At 43.7% G+C, this 26,615-nt stretch overlaps 1 protein-coding gene across 1 annotated transcript; it reads left to right on the plus strand.

Moving 5' to 3' along the window:
* The first annotated feature begins 858 nt into the window (after window positions 1–858).
* LOC147424780 (rho GDP-dissociation inhibitor 1-like) lies at window positions 859–25,839 on the plus strand. Its single transcript, XM_086500592.1, has 5 exons — window positions 859–1,326; window positions 23,684–23,750; window positions 23,879–24,097; window positions 24,812–24,936; window positions 25,390–25,839. Exons 1-5 carry the CDS (start codon window positions 1,141–1,143, stop codon window positions 25,456–25,458), a joined length of 666 nt encoding a protein of 221 aa, XP_086356718.1. The 5' UTR covers window positions 859–1,140; the 3' UTR covers window positions 25,459–25,839.
* The last annotated feature ends 776 nt before the right edge of the window (window positions 25,840–26,615 follow it).

The following is a 26,615-nucleotide window of genomic DNA, read 5'->3' on the forward strand; positions in this document are numbered from 1 at the left end:
TGGTCCCCAGCCACCTTCAGTCAGCTAAACAATTCGTTTCGCGCTATTTTTCTGTCAACCAGTTTCCCACACGCGCAACTCTGAAGAGCATCTTACCGATATAGCCCTATCTTCCTGCATCAAAAACTCCCACTGATATGTGTTGTTACCTAGTCCTCCTCCTCTTCTCCACATAACTTCTGTCCATTTCATTTTAAAGAAGTCATTGCATGCTACATTAAAAGCCTTCTCAACTCTCGTTCGCTTGGTTCCATTCTTAACGCGTCAACTTTTTGGCATGCTATTTACATCAAATCGTTTCAGTGACTTCCACTCACTTAGCGTAACAACATTTCTGCAAAGCAAATAATAAGCGCTCTATCCCTCTCCCCCTCTCTCTCTCTCCGTCTCTCTCTCACCTTTCATTTCTTCATTCTCCTTTACGGATGTATACTCCTGTTCAGTGCACGTTCGAGTGACTTCTACTCCCTTACGCTAAAAAGATTTGTCAGGAAAAAAAAAAACAACCTCCCTCTCTCTCTCTCCCTCTTAGCTTTCACTTCTATGTCCTTTTCACTAATATATACTCTTCTTCAATGCCTCGATGCTTCAACCACTCCGATTATGCAGGCTGACGAAGCACTCTAGTTTTTTTTTCGGGCATTGGAACCCACGCTTAGCTGAGGTTCGAGGTTGGAAGCGAAAGTCCATGGAGCTAGGCTCTAGATTAGATTAGATTGCCACTAGCTAGATGGTCACCTTCAGGATGGTGAAAGTGCATCGTGAGGATAGTGAACTGTGAAAGTGAAAGGGGCTTCCAAAAGAATTTAAAGCACAAGTAGAAAGCATCTACTTATTTCAGATTACAGACAAGACACCCGTCTGACTCACACACACACACACTCTCTCTCTCTCTCTCTCTCGACCTTCGAGTCCGAAGTGCACGTACTGCCGCTGAACCACAAGGCAGCTTTGGAGAGCTGAAGCCTGAAGCTTCTGCTGCTGCGACTGCTAGCCTAAATATTCCACCACTCGAAAGCCTGCTGCCTAGCTACTCACAGCTCTAAAGCTTGTTTATTTGCTCTCTCTCTCTCTCTCTCTCTCTCTCTCACACACACACACACACACACGGACTCGCTCTCGCTGACTCACAGTGAGCTCATGGACTCCGGCGATCCTTCCTTATCGTCCCCTTCTGGGTCTTCCGTTCTTCGCAAGCAATTTAGCAGAGTCTCCCTCTGTGACTCCGAAGATGAAGAACATCCCGAGGCCTCTTTTGCTGTCCATGATGAGGAGTTTGTACCCAGTCCTTTGGTACCTCTCAAACAGCAGTTAGAACTGGATAAGGTACTCCTCCATCCCCTGCATTCTATTCATTGTTCAAGGTCTGTCAATGCGAGACCCAGAATATTAGGTATTGTAACACGAACTCTTGAAGGTTTAAGACTGAAGTGCTGTAAAATACTTGACCTGGGCAGTCAGAGGCGACTCATACCTCTAGTTACAAGAACCTCTCCATATTTCAAACGGTGGATGTATGTCATGGTATGACATGCCCAGTCTCGAGCTTCACCCATGACACAATAAGCTGTACTTGCAAGGAGAGCCCTTCCCTCTCCCAAAATCCAAGCACTTTAGAGGAGTCTACTTTGGCTCATTAGGTGGCTTGGAAATGTTGAAGACTTCATTACACTCAGTCGATGATCATTGCAAGCTCTTATTTTAAGAGACTTTATAGATATGTAGCATCACATCAAAGCAAGCAAAGCAATATCTTGATCTTGCTCATGTGTTTGCAATTATGCTGTAAATATCTCTTGAAGGAGCTATTCCACATCGAATCACCTTTTTCTCATATCGATAGGAGATTGAAGTGCAAGTTGTACTCCAACTTTGACTCAGTGGAGAGTTTGTAGTGATGCCGTAAGGAGTGTACTGAATATGGTGTTGATCTGTATTGGTGCACATGAGGAGAGGGACATATAATAAAATGAAACAAGAAATAATCTGTAACATTGGGAGAGAGAGTAAACATTCATTTTTTGGAGTTTGTTGGTTGCCCATTGAGTCTAGTTTGTTTTGCATGGGTCTAAGAGGTAGGTACTGCCACTTTAATCATACCTTTGGCTTGGTTGTTTCCCTTTTTTTGGGCATGATTACTTGCGCTAGTTTTGTTGCACAATGCAGTTGATTATGGGCCATGACATTATTGATATAGCTGAAAATCCCATGTATTGTAGAAACACTAGGTTTATTGATTAGACGGAAAATTATCATTCACAGTCAATAAAGGCTTTATATACCATCCCATAGCGTGGGATGATGTAAGATCTACACATTCTAGTGGTCATCATTCTTCTAATTCGTAAGTTAAACTTTTTTTATCGTATGGACGTATATTTGACTTGACGATCTCATGGATACTTACAAGTCACCTCCAAGTGGAGAATGTTGATCTTTGTTGGTGTTAGGAGCAGAAATCACCTATCACACTATTCCAAACTCCCCTTATTTACGTGGTTGTGCAACTATTTGGTTCGTTGCTCAAGGATCTTCACACACACACACAGGGAGAATCTCGTATAGATTCAATCTTCATGCTTAGGGGGGGATCTCTCATTTTTCTTCTTTGACAATGCATTAGTTTGATGTCCATGTGTAGATACTATCACAACTTGGTGATGTGGAGTTGTCATGTGCACATGGCTCTTTGTACCACATGGACATGCTTCATCGACTTCCAAAGCCAATTTTCCACTTATCCCTAGATAGGAGTGTCTAGAATCCTAGGAGGATTAGTACCAGCAATTTTGTGAGCCTACTCGTAGGACCTCCATGTCCGGACGAGTTCATGAGAGTAGGTTTTCTAGTTTTGGAATGCTCTTGCATAAATGGTTTGTACAAGTGTTTTGATAGATGTTACACTACGGTGGGCATCTGGCATGACGTGCATGTAGTTCTAGGTTAGAGGAACGTGTCGGTCCAATCGGTTCGTCAAATGGCTCACCAAGCATGGAGTTATCACCTGTATACGCACATTTTTGCACATTTTTCCCGACCTAATGGTTTGTACAAGTGTTTTGACAGATGTTACACTAGAGTGGGCATCTGGTATGAAGTGCATGTAGTTCTAGGTTAGAGGAACGTGTCGGTCCAATCGGTTCGTCAAATGGCTCACCAAGCAGGGAGTCATCACCTGTATACGCACATTTTGCACATTTTTCCAGACCTTGACCTAAATTTCCCGACTTGCCTCAAAAGTTGTATAAAAGCAACAGATCAGCTAGCGTTTTCATTCATGAGAGCTAGCGTCAGCAAAGACCAGCAGCCCCAGTGTTTTTGCAAATCAGCCCTTGGCGTTTTTGTGCCTTCATCACGAGCAACCTCCTGGAATTGCAAATCAGCCCAGCGTTTTCAGTTTTAAGCCTTTTCCCTCGCTAGAACCGGCCCGGATCTACCGACGTGAGCCTCTCTGCTGCAGCCCGGTACTTCGGCAGCCCATTGAGCCTCTTCTCGGCCATTCTCTTGGCGCATCGAGTGCTCCCATTGCTATCCATCATCAGCTCCATCATCATCTGCATTTTCAGCCCTGCTATGCGCAACAGATCTGCTGTGTTTTTGCAGTCAGATCTGCGTTTTTGCAGCCAGATTTCAGCCCTTGTTTCCTCTCACATCAAGAGCGCAAATCAGCTCCAGATTTACCTCTTGGTGGCCATCAGCAACCCTCATCGAGACAGATCCAAAGGTGCGTCAAATCAGCCCCAGAGATGTTTCATCTTGAAGAGTTACCGCGGCGACATTCCCCCATCGAGTCTCTAGTTTGCATTGAGGTATGCATGTGTGTACATTCCATTTACGCAATTAAAAAGCAAATACCACATCGGCAACGGTGTGGGGGGCGAAGGTTGGTTGGGAACCCATCGGGTCTCTCTCTCTCTCTCTCTCTCTCTCTCTCTCTCTCTCTCTCTCTCTCTCTCTCTACCTAACAATTTGATTTTGAGGGTTCATTCACTTAAAAGTAGTGAATTGGAGCATAATGCTTGGCGATGGAGTGCGAGAGGGTAGTTAACTTGGTGTGTGCACTCGACTACCTCGACGTAAAGATATCCTAGCATGGATATTTGCAGTCATAACTTCTTCGAGATGACAGATCGCATCATTGAAGACATGCATTGGAAACATGATGATATTGATTGCGAGTATCAGGATATGTTAGCGGCCTATGAGGACAAAAGAAGGCGCCATCCAGATCAACCTGTTAGCTTTGGAGTCTTGGCATTGTTTGAACAACCATCTCTTCCATCTGCTTGGAGAATTCTATCAATCCAGAAGAGGCATTGCATCGTCATCAATCTGTGCACATCTTTGGCAGCACATCGGGTCCACAATCTGTATCTTCTTAGCAATCGGTAGCCATCAATCTGGAGCCAAAGGGTTCCAACACAAGGCAACCACCGCAAGAGTTCGTAGGTATCGTGAGTCTACATTCGCAACCACATCCGGACGAGGATTCGTCTAGAGCTTCCATCATACATGAATCTAGTCGAAGCCCCAAGAGGAGCCTTCATCTTTGAGGAGTTACTTGGCGGTTTCATGAGACATCATACAGAGGACTTGCCATGGTTTGTGGGCATTCCAAAGGACATATCCATCTTCATCTCCCACTTAGCATTGCTCTCGCCAATCTTTCCGCGTAGGGGCAGCATAGGTTGGACGGTAACTTTTGTGGACATCGGCGTTTGCATATCCTACCATTCGCTCTATGAGATCAATCTCGGGTTTGCAGTTTGGTTCACATCATCCGAGTTGAGGCAGCAAAGGTTATTGTTTGCCGGTAACCAACAAGGGCATTGTTTATTCAAGACGCGGGCCATTGTTTATTCAAGAGGCAGGCCATTGTTTGCGAGTAGATGCATCATCATCATCCTTGTGTTTTGAACAATTCCACATCACCCAGGGGAGCCTCTCTCTCAAAAGTCATCGTGGAGGACATTATCTATAAGGAACTTTGTCCGAGACCATCTTATGGCGTGCATGGAGTTCGGTACAAGTACCTCACCTTAAGCAGGAGGGGATGTCATGTGCACATGGCTCTCTGTGTCACAGGGACATGCTTCATCGACTTTTAGAGCCAATTTTCCAATTTTGGAACCCTCTTGGATCGTACAAGCGTTCTGATAGATGTTATTACACCTCGGTGGGCATCTGGCATGCGGAGTATGTAGGTCTTAGTTAGAGGAACATGCTGGTCCAATCGGTTCGTCAAATGCTTCACCGAGCAATGAGTTGTCGCCCGTGTGCACTCATTTGCACATTTTTCACTTGACCTAAGTTTTTCGACCTGGCCAAAAGTCATATAAAAGGAGCAACTATGCTAGCATTTTCAGTCATTGAGAGCTAGCGCCAGCAAGAGCTCAGTGTTTTGCATGTGCTCCTGAGCCTAGCGTTTTTGGCCTCAATCCTCGCAAGCAAGTTCCAGATCAGCATCTCAGCCCAGCATTTTCAGATTTCAGCCCCTTCCCTCACCGGAAACTATCCAGATCTGCAAACTCTACGTCATTTGCAGCCATTGAGCTTTTGGCAGCACATTGAGGCTCTCTCCCAGCCATTCTCGCACCGCATCGAGTGCTCACATTGCTGTCTATCATCTGCTATGTCATCAGCTGCATCTTTGGCCGTGTTTCTCACGACGGACCGATTGCGTTTTGCGTGCCAGAACTACTTGTTTGCAGTCACCTTTCAGCCCTTCATTCCCCTCACATTGGGAGCACAATTCAACCCTTTCTACCCCTTGGTGCCCATCAGCAATCCCACATCAAGATAGATCCAAAGGTGCATCAAATCAGCCCCGGAGGTGCTTTATTTTGAAGAGTTACCGTGGTGACATTCACCATTTTTCACTGCCAACAGGTTCGAGCCATCATCACCCCAACATCAGAGGAACAATGCACCACGAACATTGGGTTGTCTCCCCCTCTCAAGGCACTCGATGATGGAGATACTAGGTTGAGAGGGGACTCTTTCCATTTGATGCTATATGCCGTACAACAGTAGACAGCCTACACAGCCCACGGCACTATCTCACACAAGCATGGGGGGAGGGGTTCAACGATTGAGAGCATGAGAGCCACCCGATACACATTTGTATATTTGGGTCTAACTTGTAAATTCGGGTCAGCATTGTTAGAGTGTGCAGCGGAAGGTGATAGAGAAAGAGACAATGGCACGAGAGAAAGAGAAGAGACATGACATGAGGCAGATGGTGGAAAGGCTAGCAACCCAATAACTCCAGATGGCTACATGCTGTGAGACAATACAATGAGAAAGAGGGTGTCCCCCCTCCTCTATATAGGAGAATAGGGGCTGGTTGGGCAATAATTCTCAATATAGCCCAATGACCTTAAAATATGACCCTCCAATATAAATGGGGAAATATGTGACCAAAACAGGTCCAAAGTGGGAAATGTACTGAACAACCCTAAGTGTGCCTGAGATCCGTGTCCAGCAGGTGTACGGGTGGCCAACCCATAGGTCTAAAGTGGGAAATGTGTTGAACAACCCAAAGTGTGCTTGAGATCCGTGTCCAGCAGGTGTACGGGTTGTTGGGGTATAGGCGTTTGTGCCTTGCCCGGCCGCCCAGAGTCTGGGCGCCCACTGACTTGTATACCTTATACATAGCATAAGTGTATAGGGGGCTGCTCACTCTTTTGAGTCTCCCCACCCATATTTGTGTGTCTCCTTCTCTCTCTCTCACTCTCCATTGAGTGGTGCTCCCCGATCCCCTTCAATTGGTATCGGAGCGTAGGTGTGGAGGGAGCATGTGTGTGCACAGTCACGACGACAGTGGAGAGCTAGTTTCATTCCCGAAATCGCGTCCATGCGCGCGCGCACTTTCAAGAGCGCAAACAGGGTTTCGACTGCGGCATCGGCAAATTCAGCTTTCCGAGAGCGTTTCCATTAGGTGTCCTGGTGTTTTACCCCCCTTTCGAAGCCATTCGAGCCATCAAAAACTTCATTCGAGCTACGGTTGAGGAGCTGCATTTTTCAGTCCTCTTTTGGCAGTTTATGCTGCGTTTTTGGGTCGAAACGGAGGTTTTTTGGCATAGCTTTCACACCCGGACTCGGATACATGTGATCCAGGAGTCTACCTTGGGGTTTTGGCACGCTCCGGACGCGCTCGTCATATCAGAATTTTAAAATTCTGAACGCTGAATTTTCTGCAGCAGCAGTTGTTTATTGTGTGTCGAGGATTCCACACATGGTTTGCTCTTAGATGTGAGAGTGACATTTGCTGCAAGATTCCTCACAGGTGGGAGGATACGATGTATGCCTTATGTGGTTTGATGCTTAGGGAGACTAATATGATTGCATTTTGAGCTTGGCAATGTATGCCTCGAGCATGTTTTTTGGCAGTCACAGGTAGAGCAGATATTTGTGTACTAGATTTGCAGGTGTTTGCAATGATGTATGCAAAGTGTGGAGATTGGTGCATGCATTTGGAGTGCGGTTTGATGCGCTTTGGTTGCTCATGGTTTTGAGCGTGCAGACAGTTTGGTTACTGGTTTTGTGGCCGTTTTACTGACGAAACTCTAGCGAAATTTTCCCAGGAGTTTTATGCGTATCATTTATGCGATCTAGGTAGAGATTGCGGGTTGCACTCAGTATTTGCGTGCGGTGTTCTCTGCAGGTGGGAGACTTGTGCGTGTGTATGCATCGATACCGCAGAGTGTGGGCTTCATGATTAGCTCACAGATTGCAGTGTGATACTAGAGCATGCGAGGCTTGTATTGACATTGCGAGAGCTCTATTTTGGAGTGTGTCTCATAGGTTTTACATTGTGTTTCTGGCCATATTGGTAGACAGTTTCCAGGTATTGTTGGTGAGGTGGTTTTGCTTTCTAGTTTGCTACATTGTGCTCATGGCAGAGACAGGTGATCGCTCAGATTATGATCTCTCCGAAATGTGCATATTTGATGGGTCAGACTTTGCAGCATGGAGAGAGTGTATGCTTGATGCATTGACACAGCGAGGGTTGCATCGACCATTGAGTGGTGATGTAGGTAGACCTTCTTTACGTAAAAATAAGACAATTTACCATAAGAAACCTATGCTTTGGCGAAGGCATCCCAAACCCGAGTTAGTTCTCCCTTCAAGTCAGTTTAAAAGAATTTGGATTCCTAAAGGTTCTCGTTCAGATCCGCCTTCTATCCCTGAAATCAATCCAGTTGTTTTGCACAACACTATTTCTAGTAGAGTACAAGGTCTCCCTAGGGCTTCAATCTCTAGAATTGAGAGTGATGACCCTTCTAACCATAGAATTTTTGCTTATAGAGATTTCAAACGGAGATTGATTTACTTATCTAGCGCCATGGAATTGGGTTCTTTTTCTTATAAAATATTTGAAAGGTATAATATAAGGATCCTATTTAAGCTCTTGTATACCCTTGAGAACTACTCTTATGAAGATTTGGAGCTAAGAGAGTCTCACAGCACTCAACTTCGAGTACTGTTAGGCAAATTTCTGAAGTCCAAATGTCCTAGTCTGAAAAGTCCCTTGGTTGGAAAGAAAGATTTGTTGATAACTATCTTTACCTCCCCTGACTTAGACAAGATTGGATTAAGCTCTATTTTGAGATCTCAAGAAGCTTTGGATGCTCTCCCTCCTTGTGTGAGAAAGGTATGGAACCATCCTGTCGTAGCTTTCAAATATGTGAAAACTTTAGGACAAAAAGCTTTCAACTATAGTGACATAGGACGTAATCTTAAAAAGCAAGAGAGGCTTGCAATCTCACGTATTGATTGCCCTTGTAGTAAAACTGCCTTTTCTTCTTACGTAAATGGAGCTTTGGGTCATGTAGTTACTGCCGATTGTTCTATCCTTCCTTCGGATTCTTTGAAAGACCTTTTCTCAAGAGGTACTAAATATAGGCTCCCTTCCTCAAACGACTCTTGCCTTCTCAAAGCCATAGAAAAAGGAATTTCTAGTTTCGTAGTAAAGTTTGAGGAGTCTTTAGGAGTTCAAGGTATTTTTACCCATTGGAAGTCTGTAATCCTCAAGAAAGCTTCTTTGAAATTAGCATCTTGCTCTCGGAACGTTTCTTCAGGAAGGAATAGCTTATCTTCTTCTGATCGTGATGCTCTTAGGAAATTTCATCGTGATTTTGTAATCTCTTATGTAGATAAGTGCTCTAATAACTTTGTTGTTACGTGCAAAAAGTTCTATTTAGAATGCTTGTTAGGTGAAGTAAATTCTCAGACTTACAGTGATTGTGATCTTTCAATGCAAGAGGTTATCTTGAAACATGAAGACTTTTGTAAGTCTTTTGGTTTTAAGTGCCAGCCTAAATTACCTTTTTTATATACCGTTTGGAAGTTCCACAAGAACCCTATAAAGCCTAGATTTATAGCTGCTTCTTGTAACACCTCTTTGACCGAGGTTTCCAAATGGCTTAGTTATTGTTTCAAAGCCATTTTACCTAGCGTAAATGAATTGTGGAATAATATGCTAAAGGAAGCAGACGTACCTACCGATTCAAGTTGGATTTTAAATGATTCAGTAGTTGTGATTCCTGTTTTAAAGTTTTTGAACTCTTCAAGAAGCCTTAAGGAGAAATCTTCTTCTTTATGTCTCCAAACTTTTGACTTTACAACGCTATACACGAAGCTAAATTTGGAGGACCTTAAATTTAGAGTCAAGTCTCTTATTTCAAAAGTTTTTGCGTACAAGCTTGAGAAGGATAGGTACAAGGCATTGCTAGTAGAAAAGTCAGCCTTGAACTTTGACTTCTTATGGCTGAAAAATAAGAATGTAGATGTAGACAAAGGAAGAAAGAGATTCACCAGGATTGTAGATGACATTGACATTATATCTTGGTTAGATTTTCTTTTGGACAATTTATATATAACCATCGGCGACTCTCTTTTCAAGCAAACAATTGGTATCCCTATGGGTACCAATTGTGCTGTTTTTCTTGCTAATTTCTATCTTTTTACTTATGAGTTTGATTTTATGGAGCGTCTTGTCCTTGCTAACACTTGCCCAATATTTTTGCACAAGTTATGCAATGTAAGACGCTTTGTAGATGATCTTTTTGTCCCTGACGTTCCTTCTTTTCAAGATTTTATGTACTTGAATTCGAGTTCTGTAGGCGGAGGGATTTATCCCAAGGAGTTTTGTGAACTTAACTGTACCACAAATAGTGATTATTGTGCCCTTTTAGACCTTAAGATTTTTCAGACTCCCTTGGGATTAGAAGTAGATATCTATGATAAGCTCCTTGAACCAGAATATGCCAATCTAAAAATCATCCGCATGCCTCACATTTTTTCGAACATTTCTCTTTTAGCTAAGTACGGTGTCATTTGCTCTCAACTATTTAGATTTTCTCGTCTTTGTTCTAGTAAATCTACTTTTGTTGTTCAATCTTGCCATCTTATTTCTTTACTAGTTGAAAAAGGATACTCATTCAAAAGAATCATGAAAGAAGTTCGTTCATTTTTGCATCGTAGTAAGTTTATTTTTAGTGTTTCTTCCTTTGGAATGTTCAAGATAATCAGTAGTAAATTCAATAGAAGTGGGGAGCTAAAAAGCCGACTTATTGTTTGACTTAATAACACCTTATGTTGTTGTTTTGATCTTTAGCGTTTCTAGTATTTTCACTATAGCTTGACAATTGCTAGCCTTTATCATGGCTGAGTATGCCCATCACCTCCGGAGGGTGATAGAAACTCAGCTCGTTGGTTTTGTAGAGTACGTTCAAAGCATGAATGACCTCTATATAAACCTGCACCTACTCTTGGGCACTGACGACGTGAGTAGGGATGTCATAGCTGTTGTCCAAGCTATGCATGATAAAGGTGATAATCTTATTCTTCCTGTTTGGACAAGCAGTGAAGTTGAGATCACATATTGTCAAGTTTGGTTCTTTGCTCTTCGTAGGTTTGTAGTAGTATTCATTTTTCGATTTCATATTTAGCTTACCTGAGGACTTAAGAATGTGTTCCGTTATAGGTTGTTGTGTGAAGTTTGATTTCGAGGATTAAGTTTTTAAGATGTCTTATCCTTTTTTTTTTCTTTTTCTTTTTTTTCTTAAAGTTGAGTACTTGTTTTAAGCCAAGTAAGTTGCGTCAACTTATTTTACACATACCTTTTTTGAAAACATTTTTAAGTTAATAATGTTTTGTTTTATCTAGTTTTGTTTCGAAGCAATCAAAGTGATTTAGTTAGTTAGTTTGTTTGTTTTTGTTTTTCTTTTCTTTTCGTGTGTCCCTTGCTTTTATAGTTTTATGAGTGCTTTATTCCCTCTTATAATTTGTGAGTTCATACTATTCTGAACTTATGAAGGTATATATGTAGGTAGACCTTCAAACATGTCTGACGATCAGTGGCAGGAGCTAGAGGAGATGGCACTATCTACACTCTCTTTGCACCTTGCGGAATTTGTATATGCTCTTGTTATGTATGAGACTACTTCGAGAGCACTTTGGCGCAGATTACATGAAATGTATGATAGATATGAGTCATCACGGACTCGTGTGAGACATGTACATTCACGAGCACGCCGACAGGTGACATGTTGGTATTGTGGTCATTCTGGACACGTTAGACGACGCTGTTTTCGTCGTATGCGACATCGTAGGAGACATGGCAGTCTCAGAGATGTATGTAGTGATACCATGGACTCAGTTGCTTTGACAGTTGAGACACGTTTAGTGTCGGAGTATACTAGTGACGGGGATGTCACTTTTACCTCGAGCTATGCACGAGATGCTATACATGTGGATAGTGCACTCCCTTCGTAGTGGTTGCTAGGCGCAGATGCTATGTTTCATATCACGTCGCATCGTGAATGGTTTTGTAGCTATTCTAGCGGGATGCTTGGCAGTGTACGTTTGACCGATGGATCGGTGCATGCGATAGCAGGTGCAGGAGATGTGAGACTGTCATTACCGAGTGGTGCATCTTACTTGTTACGACATGTGCGCTATGTACCAGATTTGACAGTGAGTTTGATCTCGATTGGTCAGCTTAGAGATTGTGGATGTCAGATTTCGTTACGAGAGCGAGATTTTGTGATGCATTTGGGTTCGCTAGTGATTGCAAGAGGTGCCAGGAGTGGTACAGGTTACCCATTGCATGTGGATCTGTGATCATGCAGCCAATTAGACAGCGAGAGAGTAGACGAGTCTCTTTTGCTTATGGGTTGCAGGATGCTTTGCATGGAGTGCAGAGTAGTGAGCTCGTTGTGCACACAGTTGGGGCACGACTTGAGCAGTCACACAGAGAGGTGACAGAGTCAGACATGCATGCTTTGCTAGTGACTGAGCAAAGCAGAGACTCAGTTGTGCGAGATACTTCTATGCGAGATACTTCTATGCAGGATAGACAGGTAGAGCGGTCTTGCTCTAGTGAGTCACGACAGGAGGACGTTGTGCAAGAGTCTATGCATACGGAGTTAGAGCATGAGAGCTCTAGTGAGTCACAGCAGATTGAGTGGTCATGTTTGCAGTGGATGATTGCAGAGGAGGCTGAGATGTCAGCAATTATGCAGTCATTCCTTTCTATGCTCGACAGTGAGCATGGGGATATAGTTGTGCAGGATATGTCTTCCAGCAGACACCTAGAGCAACTGGTTTGCTCTGAGGTTGCACGACAGGTTGATGCGTCTTTTGTGGACAGTTAGGAGATGCATATGGCTGACACGCCTTGTCAGTCAGAGATGCCTATTGCCAGGGATATATATGTTGATGCATGCTCCGTAGAGCTAGCAGGGCCCGCTAGCATTGCATCGGCATTCGGTGGTCTCATGTATGAGATGTTGATCTTGAGACCAGATATTGTAGCTACAGTGGGAGCATTTGCAGTTGGGGTTATCATTCGTTTGTTGACTGATGATGGCATAGTGCACGAGGGAGATATGTAGGTATTGCGTACATACTTGAAGTACGTGTGCGGTACGTCTGGTGGTGTATGGACTTACACATGAGCAGGACATCCGGATGCACATGATCACAGCCAGCCAGTGGGTATCGGTTGGGAGCGGTTTTCTCTCACCTTTTGTATTCTTTAGACTAGGTTCCCTTGCTTAAAGGCACAGTCGCCTTTAAGTAGGAGGTTGTTGGGATATAGACGTCTGTGCCTTGCCCGGCCGCCCAGAGTCTGGGCGCCCACTGACTTGTATACCTTATACATAGCATAAGTGTATAGGGGGCTGCTCACTCTTTTGAGTCTCCCCACCCATATCTGTGTGTGTGTCTCCTTCTCTCTCTCACACTCTCCATTGAGTGGTACTCCCCGATCCCCTTCACGGGTGGCCAACCCACAACCAAGGGCCAGTGCATGTTGTCGTGCTGTGACACGTACATAGTGGGAACGCATGCTACAAGAGTTATCTTGTAATTTTTTAGATACATAATTATCTTTCCTATAATGTACATATGCATATTTAAGTATAATAATAAGCCTTCTATCTCATCCTATTATTTTTCTCAAGGGTAACCTATTCTTACTTTACCATCAGAAAATACTATGGGAAAAGCATCAATAGCTCCGTCTCTTTAACTTGGGGCAAAAAGCATTGATTCTTTATTTCTACTATCTCATTATCATCTCACACCCTAGTTAGATCCTATATCTAGGGTAAACTCCAATATATATATATTCTATGTATTTTTTATACTTTTCTTATATTTCTTTTTAAATAGCTACTAGGAGGGAATCAAATCCTAGTGGGACACTAGGTGGCATGATTTCAAAGATACACTTATTTTAATGCATTATTGCAAGCATGATTACAAAACTTTGTCAAGGAGCAATGTCATGCTTTTATATGGCATGAGGTGTCCTTTGGAATTAAATGAAAGTTTAAGCTAAGGGGACCACGGGAAGACTTTTGCTGCCAGAAATGGATCCTATTTTGATGAATTTTTTACACAAGGTTCCAATCCGAATTGGAAAATGATTTTAAAATGAAAATCGTAGCTAATGAGCTGAAGTTTCTGCCCATATTTTTACTTTTTTATTTGGAGCCACGGTTGAGGAGATATGATCAAAATACTGGACCCCAGTCTGCCCACAGCATGCAGGGACAACTCATTTCCAACTTTTCCAATTCCTATTCACACTGGCTCCTCTCTTCTTGTGTAAACCCTTGGGGGTTCCCTTCACCTATAAAAGGGGACCTCTTCTTCTTTGAAAAGGAACTCAAGCATTCAAGCCATTGATGAGAGGAATTCTTGAGGGAGTGAGTAGTAATGCCTAATTGTACTTAGCCATTAACATAAGCCCAAGCCTACACTTTCTCCTAGAGGAAGACTAGCCATTCTTGTACGCTATCCTTGGAAAATCAACTCTAATAAAAAAAGGTCTTGCACTTGGCGTATCAATCAAAGTGGAGTTCTCCCCTCTTCTTCTCTCTCCATCAATAATGGTGTCGAAGGGTTTGTCAAGTAAGATGTGTTTTACTTTGATGTTTTCTTGATTTCTTGTTGTTTTCTTTTTCATCTCTAATCAAACATATATATATATCTAATCTAATCTCTTTAACCAAATCTATCTCTCCCACTCTTAGTAATTCATCCTCTCTACAAATTTTAGGTTCTCCTTGCTAAAGGTGTGCTAAGCATCTAAAGATGAAGAATCTAACACCCCTCCTCAACCACCGATACGGAGAAGCTGTCGAGGAGACTGCAACACGCTTGGTAAATCTAGAGAAGATGTAAATCCCGGGAGAAAAGGATGAGGAGTGCCTGCCAAACAACACGACAATCCGTACAGCACCACTGTGATGATGACCAAGGGTGAGGAAACTCCGATCAAGTCGCACAAGGAAGCTGATTGAGTGGCAAGCTGTAGAATAAGTCGTTGAAGAGGATTCATATGAGGAAGTAACCTAAGATGAGCGTCCAATAGCCCATCGGTGATGATCACTATTGGGATGGAGGGACCCAATGTAGCAGCAGGAGACACAGGAGACAAGAAATGGGGACCCCCCCGAAGAGGAACACTCTGACCACGAGGAGAGGAAAACTGCCGAGGTGGGAAACCGGTAGCATATCCAAGTCAAAGAAGCTCGAGCAGAAGAGGGAGGAAGAGCAAGAAGAAGCGGCTCAATAGGGAAGGCATCGTCCACCATAGTAGACAAGATGATAGGATAAGCAATCCATCCATGTCGAGACCGCAATATTTGTAGTCTTCCGAGAGAAGAGTCATCTTGGGGGTATAAGCTGCAAAATGATCTTTCATTCCATGGCAGACACACAATATCGGACAAAAGAGTTGGAGGAGATCCTGGGAAAAGTCAACCTGTGGGAGCACATCCACCACCAAGGTCTGGACAAAATATCCAAGAGAGAGTCTGCAAGTGCAAGTTCTGAAGACACGCGACATAGGAGAACCCCCCCCCCCCCCCGAGAAAGTGATGGAATGTGGTGAGGTAAAGGACGGCTGAGAGGATGCATCGGGAAGAATGACCGGTGTTGTAGAAGTCATAGCCTTGGCAAAGCAAAGAACATCCATGAGGTCTTCACCATGTAAGTAGTGCATAGGTACATCCAAACTGCAAGTGGAGGAGCCACACGACCAAGCAGAAACAAGGAAGAAGCTCTACCAAGTAGAGGCAATGCAAAAGAGCCACCATGGAGCAATGTGCCGGAAGAAACTTTGCAGACATCCAAATGCTAAAGGATACTCACATCTAGAAGAACATGTCCAAAAGAAGCGTCTGGCGTGCCAAGAGGCACGGGTCTGTCGTACAGTGAACCAATGGAGGAGGTGGATAGGGCAATCCCGAATAGAGAGACAATAGTTAAGGGAGAGGGAGGGAGGGTTACTGAAGAATAAGTAGCGGTGGAAAACACAAGCCACGTCCACATAAGTACCTGTACCAATCCAGTCTTGTATCTTCCCGGGGGCAAGAGAGCCTCGAGGAGGGAAGATCTTAATGTCGAGGGAGATCCGTCCGTTGTGTCAGAACCTATATCCGAGTCCACGTCTTAATGTCGAAGAAGGAGCAAAGCTGAAATGCGATCTGAAAACACACCGTGTAAGCGCCACACCGGTGCAGGTAGGGGGTAAAGACCTGTGAATCAGGAAGGGTAACTGAAGGGAACTTGACGAGGCAAAGGGGAAGGTGCTGTCTATGCCGGAAAATGCAGCAAAGGGGGTTGGAATGCTGCTGTAAACAGAGCATTGAGCCATCCTCAGAGTGTCGGGGACATTAGGTGCTGAAGGTTGGGGCACGAGGACGGGTGGGGCACAAACTCCCGGCTGAAAATCAGGGAAAACAGTCCCGAATCTTAATGTGGAAGGTCCATGAGTCGGTGCAGGCAGCAATGGAAGAAAATGTCGGGTGGTCGAGGAGGGAAAACTCCGGCCGGAAGAGGACTCCAATGGGCAGCACAAAACCTGAAATCGCTGGTGTATGAAGAACCCTCTGCTTGCCAAAAACACTGGCCAGCAAAAAATGTTGAGGCGTAAGCAAAAACGCTAGTAGATGGGTGTAGGAGAGGAGGCGCTGGGGGGAGGAGAAAAAGGGTGATGGAGAGAGAGAGAGCAGAATATCCCTAACCCACAAAAAACGGAGCCCTATATGAAAAACACTGTTGCCAGGAAAACGCTGGTGGAGAGGGAAGTATTCTTCGCGATGGAACTCTCCGAAAGGTCCTCCTTGCTGACGGCGGTGGCAGATCTGCATCCTGGTGCTTTGACACCATGTCAGAGTGTGCAGCGGAAGGTGAGAGAGGGAAAGAGACAATGGCACGAGAGAAAGAGAAGAGACATCACATGAGACAGATGGTGGAAAGGTTGGCAGCCCAATAACTCCAGATGGCTACATGGTGTGAGACAATACAATGAGAAAGAGGGTGTCCCCCCCTCCTTGTCACGTAACACATCCAACCCTATGTGTTTGTGGACAAGCTACAGCTTGATCAGGGTTCAGTCAGTCAAGTCAGTCTAGAATAGGAAGTGATCTGACACTCTTGTGAGTCTGTTCGCAGACCGTGCATGACCAATCACGTAGAGTAGATGCATATCCTCCGGTTGCACACAGCATGCTCATCAGCATTCCCATCAGAATCCATCAGGGGAATTTTCCAGTGCATTAAACCTATTTTCCCTATTTTTGGCTTTTTTCACTTATTTATTAAGTGACTTTTGTTGGAAAGTAGGTAGGGCAATTTTGCTAAGTTCGTATATAAGCAAACCTAGCGCTAGCACTTTCTGGCAGAAGAGGCAGCAGGAGCACATGCTCAACAGGCACCTTCTCAGTAGGACCCCCAACAGCAAGCCTAGCGTTTTTGATCTTGCAGATTCCTGGCGACAGCAAGAAGCAGAAGACTCCTAGCGTTAGCAGATTTGCACAGCAGTAGCAGATCAGCCCTAGCGTTAGCAAATTTCCACCGCAAGTTAGATTTTCAGCCGTAGCGTTTTTGCATCTGCCAGGCATTTCAGCATTTTGCAGATCTACTGCGATGGAACCAACACAAGCACCAGCATTTTCAGTTTTCAGCACTTAGACATCGCAGAACAAGTCCCGAACCTTGCAGATCTCACCTTCCCGCAGCAGATCCTCGCTGCACGGTGAAATCAGCGAAGTTTATAGATTCAGCCCGGAAAACGCAGATTTCAGCATCTGCGTTTTCAGCACGTCGTCGTCGCGTCGTCGCCATCAACATCGTCATCGACATAGAGTCAGAATTCAGCTAATAGAAGATTTGCAGATTTCAGCCCTTAGCATTTTCAGATTTCAGCCCACCTCGTCGTCGTCCTCATCGTCGTCGACATCGTCGGCAAGTCCAAGCAATTGTAGAGATTTGTGCAATCATAAGTAGACCGCTCTCGCCATAGAGAGTGGGGCCTTCAGAGGAGGGTTTTACAACGTCTCTGGTGTCGTATTCTTCTCTCTCTATCTCTCAGTCTCATTCACCTTCATTCACAGTGCCATTCACTTTGTTTGTGATCATTTGCACTCTCTCATTAAAAGAACGGAAGGCTCTTCCTTCCTTAAGTAAAAGGAATCCTTGAGCACACTCCAGAGCACTCATCTTGAGCAAAGTTCAACATTCACTTCTGTTGCACCTTACATTGGTATCAGAGCTTTGGCAGTGTTCTGTATCACTCAAGGAAAGAACCACAGAATTTTTTTTGCTTGTTGCGATCGCACAAACCCAAGTTCACTTGGGCGTGTCAATTCCTAATCATGTTTTCGAAGAGTGATAGGAACCCAAGAAAGAAGGGCTTGTCCAGCCTCCCCTTGTGCCTCTTTTCGCTCGTTGAGAGCGGACCGTGCACTTAGCGGCCGGCCAATCGACGTGAGGTGGGAAAAAGCAACCTTGGTGTGAGCGCAAGGCCGCCAAGGGGTGCGCCCGCGGAAAAGAGCAGAACTCAGGTAAAGAGAAGATTCTTCTCTAATACAGATTGCAAGCTAAAGAAGAACCTCCAGACCCTCAAGAACATCAAGACCCTCAAGAACATCAAGACCCTCAAGAACCTCAAGACCCCAAGTTCCTCGTGAACTTAAGAACCCAAGACTTCAATGGATGGTCATCATTCGAAGCGGAATGGATACTTTGCTTGGAGGTGGTGAGCATGGGAGTGCCGAAGAAGAATTTTCCTCACCAGGAGGTTTTTCCGACCCTTTCCCATCTACGACAAGGATTGCACTAACTCCTATGGAGGCTTTCAATAAGATGGTGATGGACATGAAGTTAGAACGCGAAGCACGAAAAGCAGAAAGAAAGGCATAACACAAAGAAAGAATGGCAGCCATAGAGCGTGAGCACGAGCAAGCGTGCTTGGAACCCGAAGAAAGAAAAGTAGAATTTGATTGAGAGACCAAAGCAAGAAAAGCAATGAACGACCGACACATGAAAGAGATGTTGCGACTCTTTTCTCAAGTGCAGGCACAGATGCAAGAGATTCGGGAAAAGGAGACTCTCTTAGTCTCTTCTTCTCCAAAGCATGACACACAGGATTTGCATGATGGTTTGAATGATAATGGCAAGCATGAAGAATTGCATGACAATGACAAGCATGATGATTTGCATGATGATCAAGATGTGATTTCTCACAAGCATGATGATTTACATGACGATGATGTGATTGTTCACCAGGATGATGGTTTAGTTGATATTTTCTCTAGTGAAGCTAACCTCATTGCAGATTCGATCAATCACGAAGAACCGATCTTGGCTCTCGAGTCTAGGTCCAAAGAACCTTTACAGGAAGTACTATGTGTTCGAATGATTCGTCAGCACGCATTGTACGAGTGTTTTATACGTGATCGTTTCCTGTATTTTAATCAGCGTCTTTATGTGAACCCTTTTCCTAGGCATGACATATTGTACGTCGAGCACGTTTCCCTCATGAATGAGCACGGATGTATGCGGATTATTCATGAAAAGCTCAATAGTATGCATTCAAGGAAGTCACATTCCATGTCTCTTCCGTGGCACGACACAATCGTAGAAAGAGCACAAGAACGATTGAGCATCAAGAATAGGCATTTCGGTTGTGAATTGCCACAGTTGATTGATTTAGATCAGTAAGACAAGATTCGATCTCATTGTTTGCGTGTGTGTGGTGAACGGCTTGGCACTCCGTCTATTTGTTCATCTACATTGCATGCACAGTCTTTTAGGAAGACGAGATTTTTTCCATTCACTTTACATGGAATAAGTATATTCATGTTTTTGTGTTGGAAGTGGTTTCAGGAATTTTCAGCCATGGAGATTCTTGAAGAAGAAGAAGCATTAATCTCGACGAAGTTGAAGCATCGAAGGAGCCACAGAAGACTTTGTATCGCTTTCGACGCAGCCCAAAGAAGCAAGCGTTGCAGACCTTTATAAAGTTCAAGTACCGCACGACCTACACATCAGAGTGGGCCGGTGAAGAGTCCCTTCTAGGATTCTGGATGCTATTGGCGATCTCCCTCGACGCCACACAGTTCGGTAACAGTACCTCACTTTGAAAAGGAGGGGATGTCACGTGACACATCCAACCCTATGTGTTCGTAGACAAGCTACAACATGATCAAGGTTCAGTCAGTCAAGTCAGTCTAGAATAGGAAGTGATCTGGCACTTTTGTGAGTCTGCTCGCAGACCGTGCATGACCAATCACGTAGAGTAGATGCATATCCTCCGGTTGCACACAGCATGATTATCAGCATTCCCATCAGAATCCATCAGGGGAATTTTCCAGTGCATTAACCTATTTTTGGCATTTTTCACTTATTTATTAAGTGACTTTTGTTGGAAAGTAGGTAGGGCAATTTTGCTAAGTTCGTATATAAGCAAACCTAGCGCTAGCACTTTCTGGCAGAAGAGGCAGCAGGAGCACAATCAACAGGCACCTTCTCAACAGGACCCCAACAGAAGGCCTATCGTTTTTGCAACTCAGCATCAACCAGCGTTTTTGATCTTGCAGATTCCTTGCGACAGCAAGAAGCAAAAGACTCCTAGCGTTAGCAGATTTGCACAACGACAGCAGATCAGCCCTAGCGTTAGCAGATTTCCACCGCAAGTCAAATTTTCAGCCCTAGCGTTTTTGCATTTGCCAGGCATTTCAACATTTTGCAAATCTACCGCGACGGACCCAATACAAACACCAGCGTTTTCAGTTTTCAGCACTTAGACATCGCAAAACAAGTCCTGAACCTCACAAGTCTCACCTTCCCATAGCAGATCCTCGCCGCACGGTGAAATCAGCGAAGTTTACAGATTCAGCCCGGAAAACGCAGATTTCAGCATCTGCGTTTTCAGCGCGTCGTCGTCGCGTCGTCGCCATCAACATCGTCATCGACATAGAGTCAGAATTCAGCTAATAGAAGATTTGCAGATTTCAGCCCTTATCATTTTCAGATTTCAGCCCGCTTCGTCGTCGTCCTCGTCATCGTCGGCAAGTCCAAGCATTGTAGAGATTTGTGCAATCATAAGTAGACCGCTCCGCCATGGAGAGTGGGGCCTTCGGAGGAGGGTTTTACAACGTCTCTGGTGTCGTATTCTTCTCTCTCTCTCTCTCAGTCTCATTCACCTTCAATCACAGTGTCATTCACTTTGTTTGTGATCATTTGCACTCTCTCATTAAAGGAACGGAAGGCTCTCCCTTCGTTAAGTAAAAGGAATCCTTGAGCACACTTCGGAGCACTCATCTTGAGCAAAGTTCAATGTTCACTTCCGCTGCACCTTACACTCCTATACATAGGAGAATAGGGGCTGGTCGGGCAATAATCCTCAATATAGCCCAATGACCTTAAAATATGACCCTCCAATATAAATGGAGAAATTTGTGACCAAAACAGGTCTAAAGTGGGAAATGTGCTGAACAACCCTAAGTGTGCCTGAGATCCGTGTCCAGCAGGTGTACGGGTGGCCAACCCACAACCAAGGGTTAGTGCACGTGATGTGTGTGAAGCTTGTATACAGTGTGCGAAGCATCTAGAGATGAAGAATCTAACAAGCACACCCCCCCATCCCCAAACCCTCCTCCCCCCCCAACTCCAAGAACTGACCCAGGGATGTTACCCTTGGGAGCACGGTGCCCTAACTACTATGCAATTTTTGAAAAATATGCAAGTGGGTTTGATGTCGTAAATGCAGGTCGATGTAAATTAGGGAATATAGAAAATGCGGGGTTCGGGCAGCATTTTTTTGTAAATACGGGGCGGCAAATCTATTGGCGCGATGTTGCCTGCGGCACCCAAAAGCGTGCTTGCCCTAGATCCCCTCCCCCCATGCCTGTGTGATATAGAGAGGAGGGTCTCTATCCTGGAGTCATGAGGAGTTGATTTAGTGATGATACTTATATTTCTGTAACATTCTATAATGAGACATGATCATCAATTATACCTTGATTGGTCTCATGGACCAAAGTGCTGTCTTTGTGCAACCATTGCATATATAATCTCTATCTGTTGTTCAGAGGATCTTACTTTATTTATTTATAATTTATATATATGTATCCATATATCTATGTCTCTATACGTATACCTGCTGGCCTTGCAGTTGGCACTTGGATATGAAAGTTGGTGCAAGGATATCACAGTATTTAGCCAATATTACACATGTTTGGTAGTTGGTTATGTTACATTGTGGATGAGTACCAGGGGTGTGTAACTTGGACTTGCCTTTTAAGTTGAGTCCTGGTTTTCCTGGATCCTTAAAACATATAGGATCCTATTTGTCAATGTTGTCGTTGGTGGGTGCGAGAGTTGCCCAAGCACTGCCTTTGGAACTGTTTGGGGCTGCAAACGATTTGGCGTCCTGTGCGTCCTGTTTGTGTTCTGCTGGCTGGAGTGTGTCTTCATGGTGGATTTGTTCATGGGGAGCAATATCTTGGCTTTCACATGCTTTTATATCTTATTTGAGGGGGGAAGATGTGAAAGTATGAAGGTGACACTTTTTTTTACTGATTGCATAAACAGATACACAGCCAAAGATCAGATCTTTTCCACTCTAATTAGTCATACTTCTTGGTGCATTTGGAAGGTGAATTGACTGCACATTACAAGTGCAGAGCCTTTCTCTATTGCAGAGATGCTAGCTAGAATTTGGTCCAAGCTGATCCATACTGTATGAACGTTGATAACGTATCTGGAGCAGCAACATTTTTGTTTCACCAAACCCTCGGGTGGAATTCCATGTATCTTAGACTCATCAACAGGGAGTCCTGGTGGCAAGCTTACTGGTGTGACCTCTGTATACAGCTCGGTTTTTCCTACCAAAAGAAAAAAGAGGCAGCATGTTCTTTCCAATTATTTTCCAGTTCTGGATATCATGCATATGAGCATGTGGATGCTTGTATGTCATTTCTTGCAAAGTTTTCTTTGCGATTTTAACTTGGTTGTCTTGCTCATGACCTTTTTCACAAGTGCATGCTACAATTGATTTATTCCATTTAATTGAACTTTTGATGCACATCAGATGTGTCAGGCTGCTATTGTAGGATGTTTAGCAAACTGCTCATCGGTCAAGTGTACATCGTCTTTTGAAAAGGCGGCAAGAGTTATTCATGTTGCTATTTTTATTAGGTGCTTTGCAATCTTCTGCCATGATTTCTTAGTCATTAACAGAGTCCTGTCGGATCAGAAACTCCGTTTCCAAAGTCACCCGCTTCTCGTTTCCTTTGTGTTTTTTGTGCTGTTTCATAATGAAATTATGAAGGTTACATACAAAATTTTACTATAAGAAGCTGTATCTAATCAGTTCCATTGCAAAGAACAAGCGGTTTTCGTCTTCGATGGCCTTGCTGGTCTCGTTTCTGTTTCCTGTTTTATGGAACTATACACATCAATTCAAAAAGAATGGTCGATTGTTATGAGTAACAGTCAAGTTGTCTTTGTAGTTGGACAGCGGGCCAGTAAGAACAATAAATTTTGTATGCAGTCATCCGTCTATGCTGCCAATTCTTCTGGCATGCTGAATACAAAACTATCTCAAGCTTTATGGGGAAAATCCGTAGACAAAGGAACATGTTCCAAAAATTTCAGTTTTGTAAGGTGGTCCCGGGGCCCTGCTTACATTTTCCATTCTGATATAGCACTGCAAAGTGCATTTGAATTGTCGCACCCTAGTAGGATATAGTTGTGTGTAGCTAAAGTAGTTCAATTTCTCACTGTATCAACAATAGGTTTACATGAACCAAAGTTTATGATTTGACTTCTCATACTTCCAAGCTAAACAAGTGTGCTTATGAACAATCTGCAGGAAGATGAAAGTCTTCGAAGATGGAAGGAGCAGTTGCTTGGTGGAATTGATTTGGATCAAAGTGACGGTAAGCTTAGATTTGATGGCATTCACACATGCTTCACTTTGCCATGTGGTTGGTCTCTTGTCTCAATTTCACATAGTTACCCACTTAAGTTAATATTTTACAAGAGTGGTGACATGGCTTTATTTCAGAAAAGGTGGATGCTGAGGTTGAATTTGTTAGCTTGAGCATTCTTGCAAGAGGAAGAGCAGAACTTAACATTTCGCTTCCACTACCCTGCAATAAAGCAGAAGTAGCTTTTGCACTGAAGGAAGGTAGCAGTTACAACCTCAAGTTCACATTCACAGTGCGGCACAACCTCGTCTCTGGTTTGACATACTTGAATACCGTCTGGAGATGTGGTGTTCAAGGTAAAGACTTGTAGCATTCAAGACCAGTCAACATTTTTATCCCTTTAAGGGCACTGCCATTGTCAAGTTGGGTTTTATGCTGCATGATAACAATACATATTTTAGCCAACCACCTATCCGCCAGATTACATCAAGAGAAGCACCCAAAGGGTAGATGATTTAGGCCCCCATTTTAGATGAGTATTCCTTTGCAAGAAATATGTGCATGCTTTCTCAGATGGTTTAAGGCAGAAAGTGTTGACAGAGTGTCACAATCCTTCTTCTGTTGGGCACAAGGGCATAGATCCAATCCTTAACAGGGATGTGATACATACTTCTATCGGCCGCAGCTCAAAAGGATGTGGATGAGTTTGTGCGTACTTGTTTAGTAGGTCAGAAAGTGCCTCTTTGAGTGTAAGAAGCCTCTGAGCTTGTTGCTCTGCTTGTAGGTTACTTTTCCTCGATCAAAAAGCATATTTCCAACTTACCTAGGCAGCTGAACCAGACCTAGAGAGCTTTGTGTGTTTCATGTTGCTTCTTCCCTTGTTTGAGAGCCACCCACTTTGTTCTTTATGTAATAGTTGAATGCAAGGAACGGTTGGAAAACCTAGGTTTTATGAGCTTTAGTTAACTCTTCACTTTTCTCATATTGCCATCTGTCTTTGTGTGTAGGAAGCTTCTTACATTTTTCTTCTGGCCTAATGGGTGCGTTTCTTACTTCCCTGTGGAATGCAGTTGATCAGACTCATATTATGCTTGGGTCCTTTAGTCCTCGGAAGGAGCCTTATGTGCAAGTACTGGATGAAGAGACTACTCCCACAGGAATTGTGGCTCAGGGAGTTTATTCTGCAAAGACCAAGGTTTGTCTTGTTCTCTGTAAGCATGATTCGGACATGAGTTTGTTCGTTTCCCATTGCTCAATAGCATCTCTTTTCACAATTTCCATGGGGGACTGTTTGTGCTTACAGCTGTAGTATAACATGTGTGCTCATATACAAGTAATGCCCATGTATGCATGCACCTACACTCACCTTCAGATGCACATTTTGTGCACGCGTGTGTGTATGCGTGTGCATGCATGCACGTTTGTGTGTGAACCAAAAGCTGAACTCGTGATTGTGATGCACCAAAATTGAAGCGTTTAAACTTGACGATCAGATAAAGGTTTTCCTTGAATCCAACCCCTGCTTTGTGTTTGTTATGAAAGCCCAAGTGAGCAATCTGCCTAGATCATTAGAGAATGGCTGATATGCACAGTGGAAGGCTCTCTGTATCCTCTCCTACTCTCTCAACTCAAGACTCTATGTGTGCAGTTTGTGGATGATGATGGAAGATGCTATTTGGAGGCAGATTATTCATTCGAAATTCGTAAGGATTGGTAGCACAGAGCAGGGCCTTCTTACAAGTGGAATCCCCCTTTTTATATTTAAGATTGTTTGCCGGAATCCCCGTTTATATTTAAGATTGTTTGCTGCATTTGCAAGCGCTTTTAGGTGCAGATCTTCGAGCTGGGTTGAAGGTTTCATGAACGGCAGGCAACTTGTGGTGTGCACATGAGTGCAAAGCTTCTTTACAAGCAGTCTGGATTCCAGAAAAAAGAGGACTGTCAGTGTAATCTTTTCATAAGGAAATTTTGCATTTTGCCCTTGAAAGGAGCTCAATGCTGTTGATAATGCAAAAGCTTTTTGTGATGGCTTGGTGAAAAAGGGTCTTTTGTGATTTACTAACATGATCAAATGGCAAAAATGAGCCCTTGATGTCCATGTCTATGTTTAGAGATGATGGAAAACAAAGGCTTACAGAAATGACAATGAAATTTTAAACCATTGTATGCAGAGCTTTCCAAAAGTAGGACGTGTACAAGTCGACCCAATAAAGTGGACTAACGCCTTTTGTGGCATGTGGGATTTCATTAGCATCAGTAGGATTCCCTTTTTAGGGATGCATTAATGTCAACTGCAAAAAAGGGGTTTGTCATATCTGACTACAACAGTGAGCAGAGCTGATCGAAGAAAGTACAGATGCCAAAGTAGAAAGTGAGCTCTTTGTGCACATGAAAGAGCTTCTGAGGGTGATTGAAGCATCTCCATACAAGATTCTCATGTTAGCTTCTGATAGGTTATAATAACGGATACTAAGAGATAAGCTTTGGGTTTATTGGATACTGATAGGTATGATCAAGGAAAGATCTCATGATGGCTTATTGAAAAATTGAAAAACTTTTAAAGAGAGACAGAGTATGTTTGGGTCTCTAAATGGCCTATGAGACCAAACCAATTCATACAATGAAGAAAATCTCTAATGAGAAATAGAATTGGTAAGGCATAGTTGAAACATGCAATGAACCACTAAAATACCCGCTCTCTCTTGTGGGAAGATAGTTGATGTGTGTGACTATGCCATGACATCTTCTTCTGACGGTGCTCAATGATAGCACTCATCTATTTGTGGTATGGGCACATCGATCGCCATGATGGACATGGTCATTTCAAGTTAGTTCTAAGGTAGCAGCTCAAAGATGGAAGGCCCCCAATGATGT

The sequence above is a fragment of the Adiantum capillus-veneris genome, chromosome 25 (genome assembly GCF_014529385.1).
Source record: "Adiantum capillus-veneris isolate H3 chromosome 25, ASM1452938v2, whole genome shotgun sequence".
NCBI lineage: Eukaryota > Viridiplantae > Streptophyta > Polypodiopsida > Polypodiales > Pteridaceae > Adiantum > Adiantum capillus-veneris.

What these genes read in the sequence shown, in the direction of transcription:
- LOC147424780 (XM_086500592.1), top strand. Translation starts at nt 1,141, where the DNA reads ATGGACTCCGGCGATCCTTCCTTATCGTCCCCTTCTGGGTCTTCCGTT. An exon ending in AGCAGTTAGAACTGGATAAG is followed by an intron (nt 1,327 to 23,683) that starts GTACTCCTCCAT and finishes AACAATCTGCAG; the next exon opens with GAAGATGAAAGTCTTCGAAG. An exon ending in CTGGAGATGTGGTGTTCAAG is followed by an intron (nt 24,098 to 24,811) that starts GTAAAGACTTGT and finishes TGTGGAATGCAG; the next exon opens with TTGATCAGACTCATATTATG.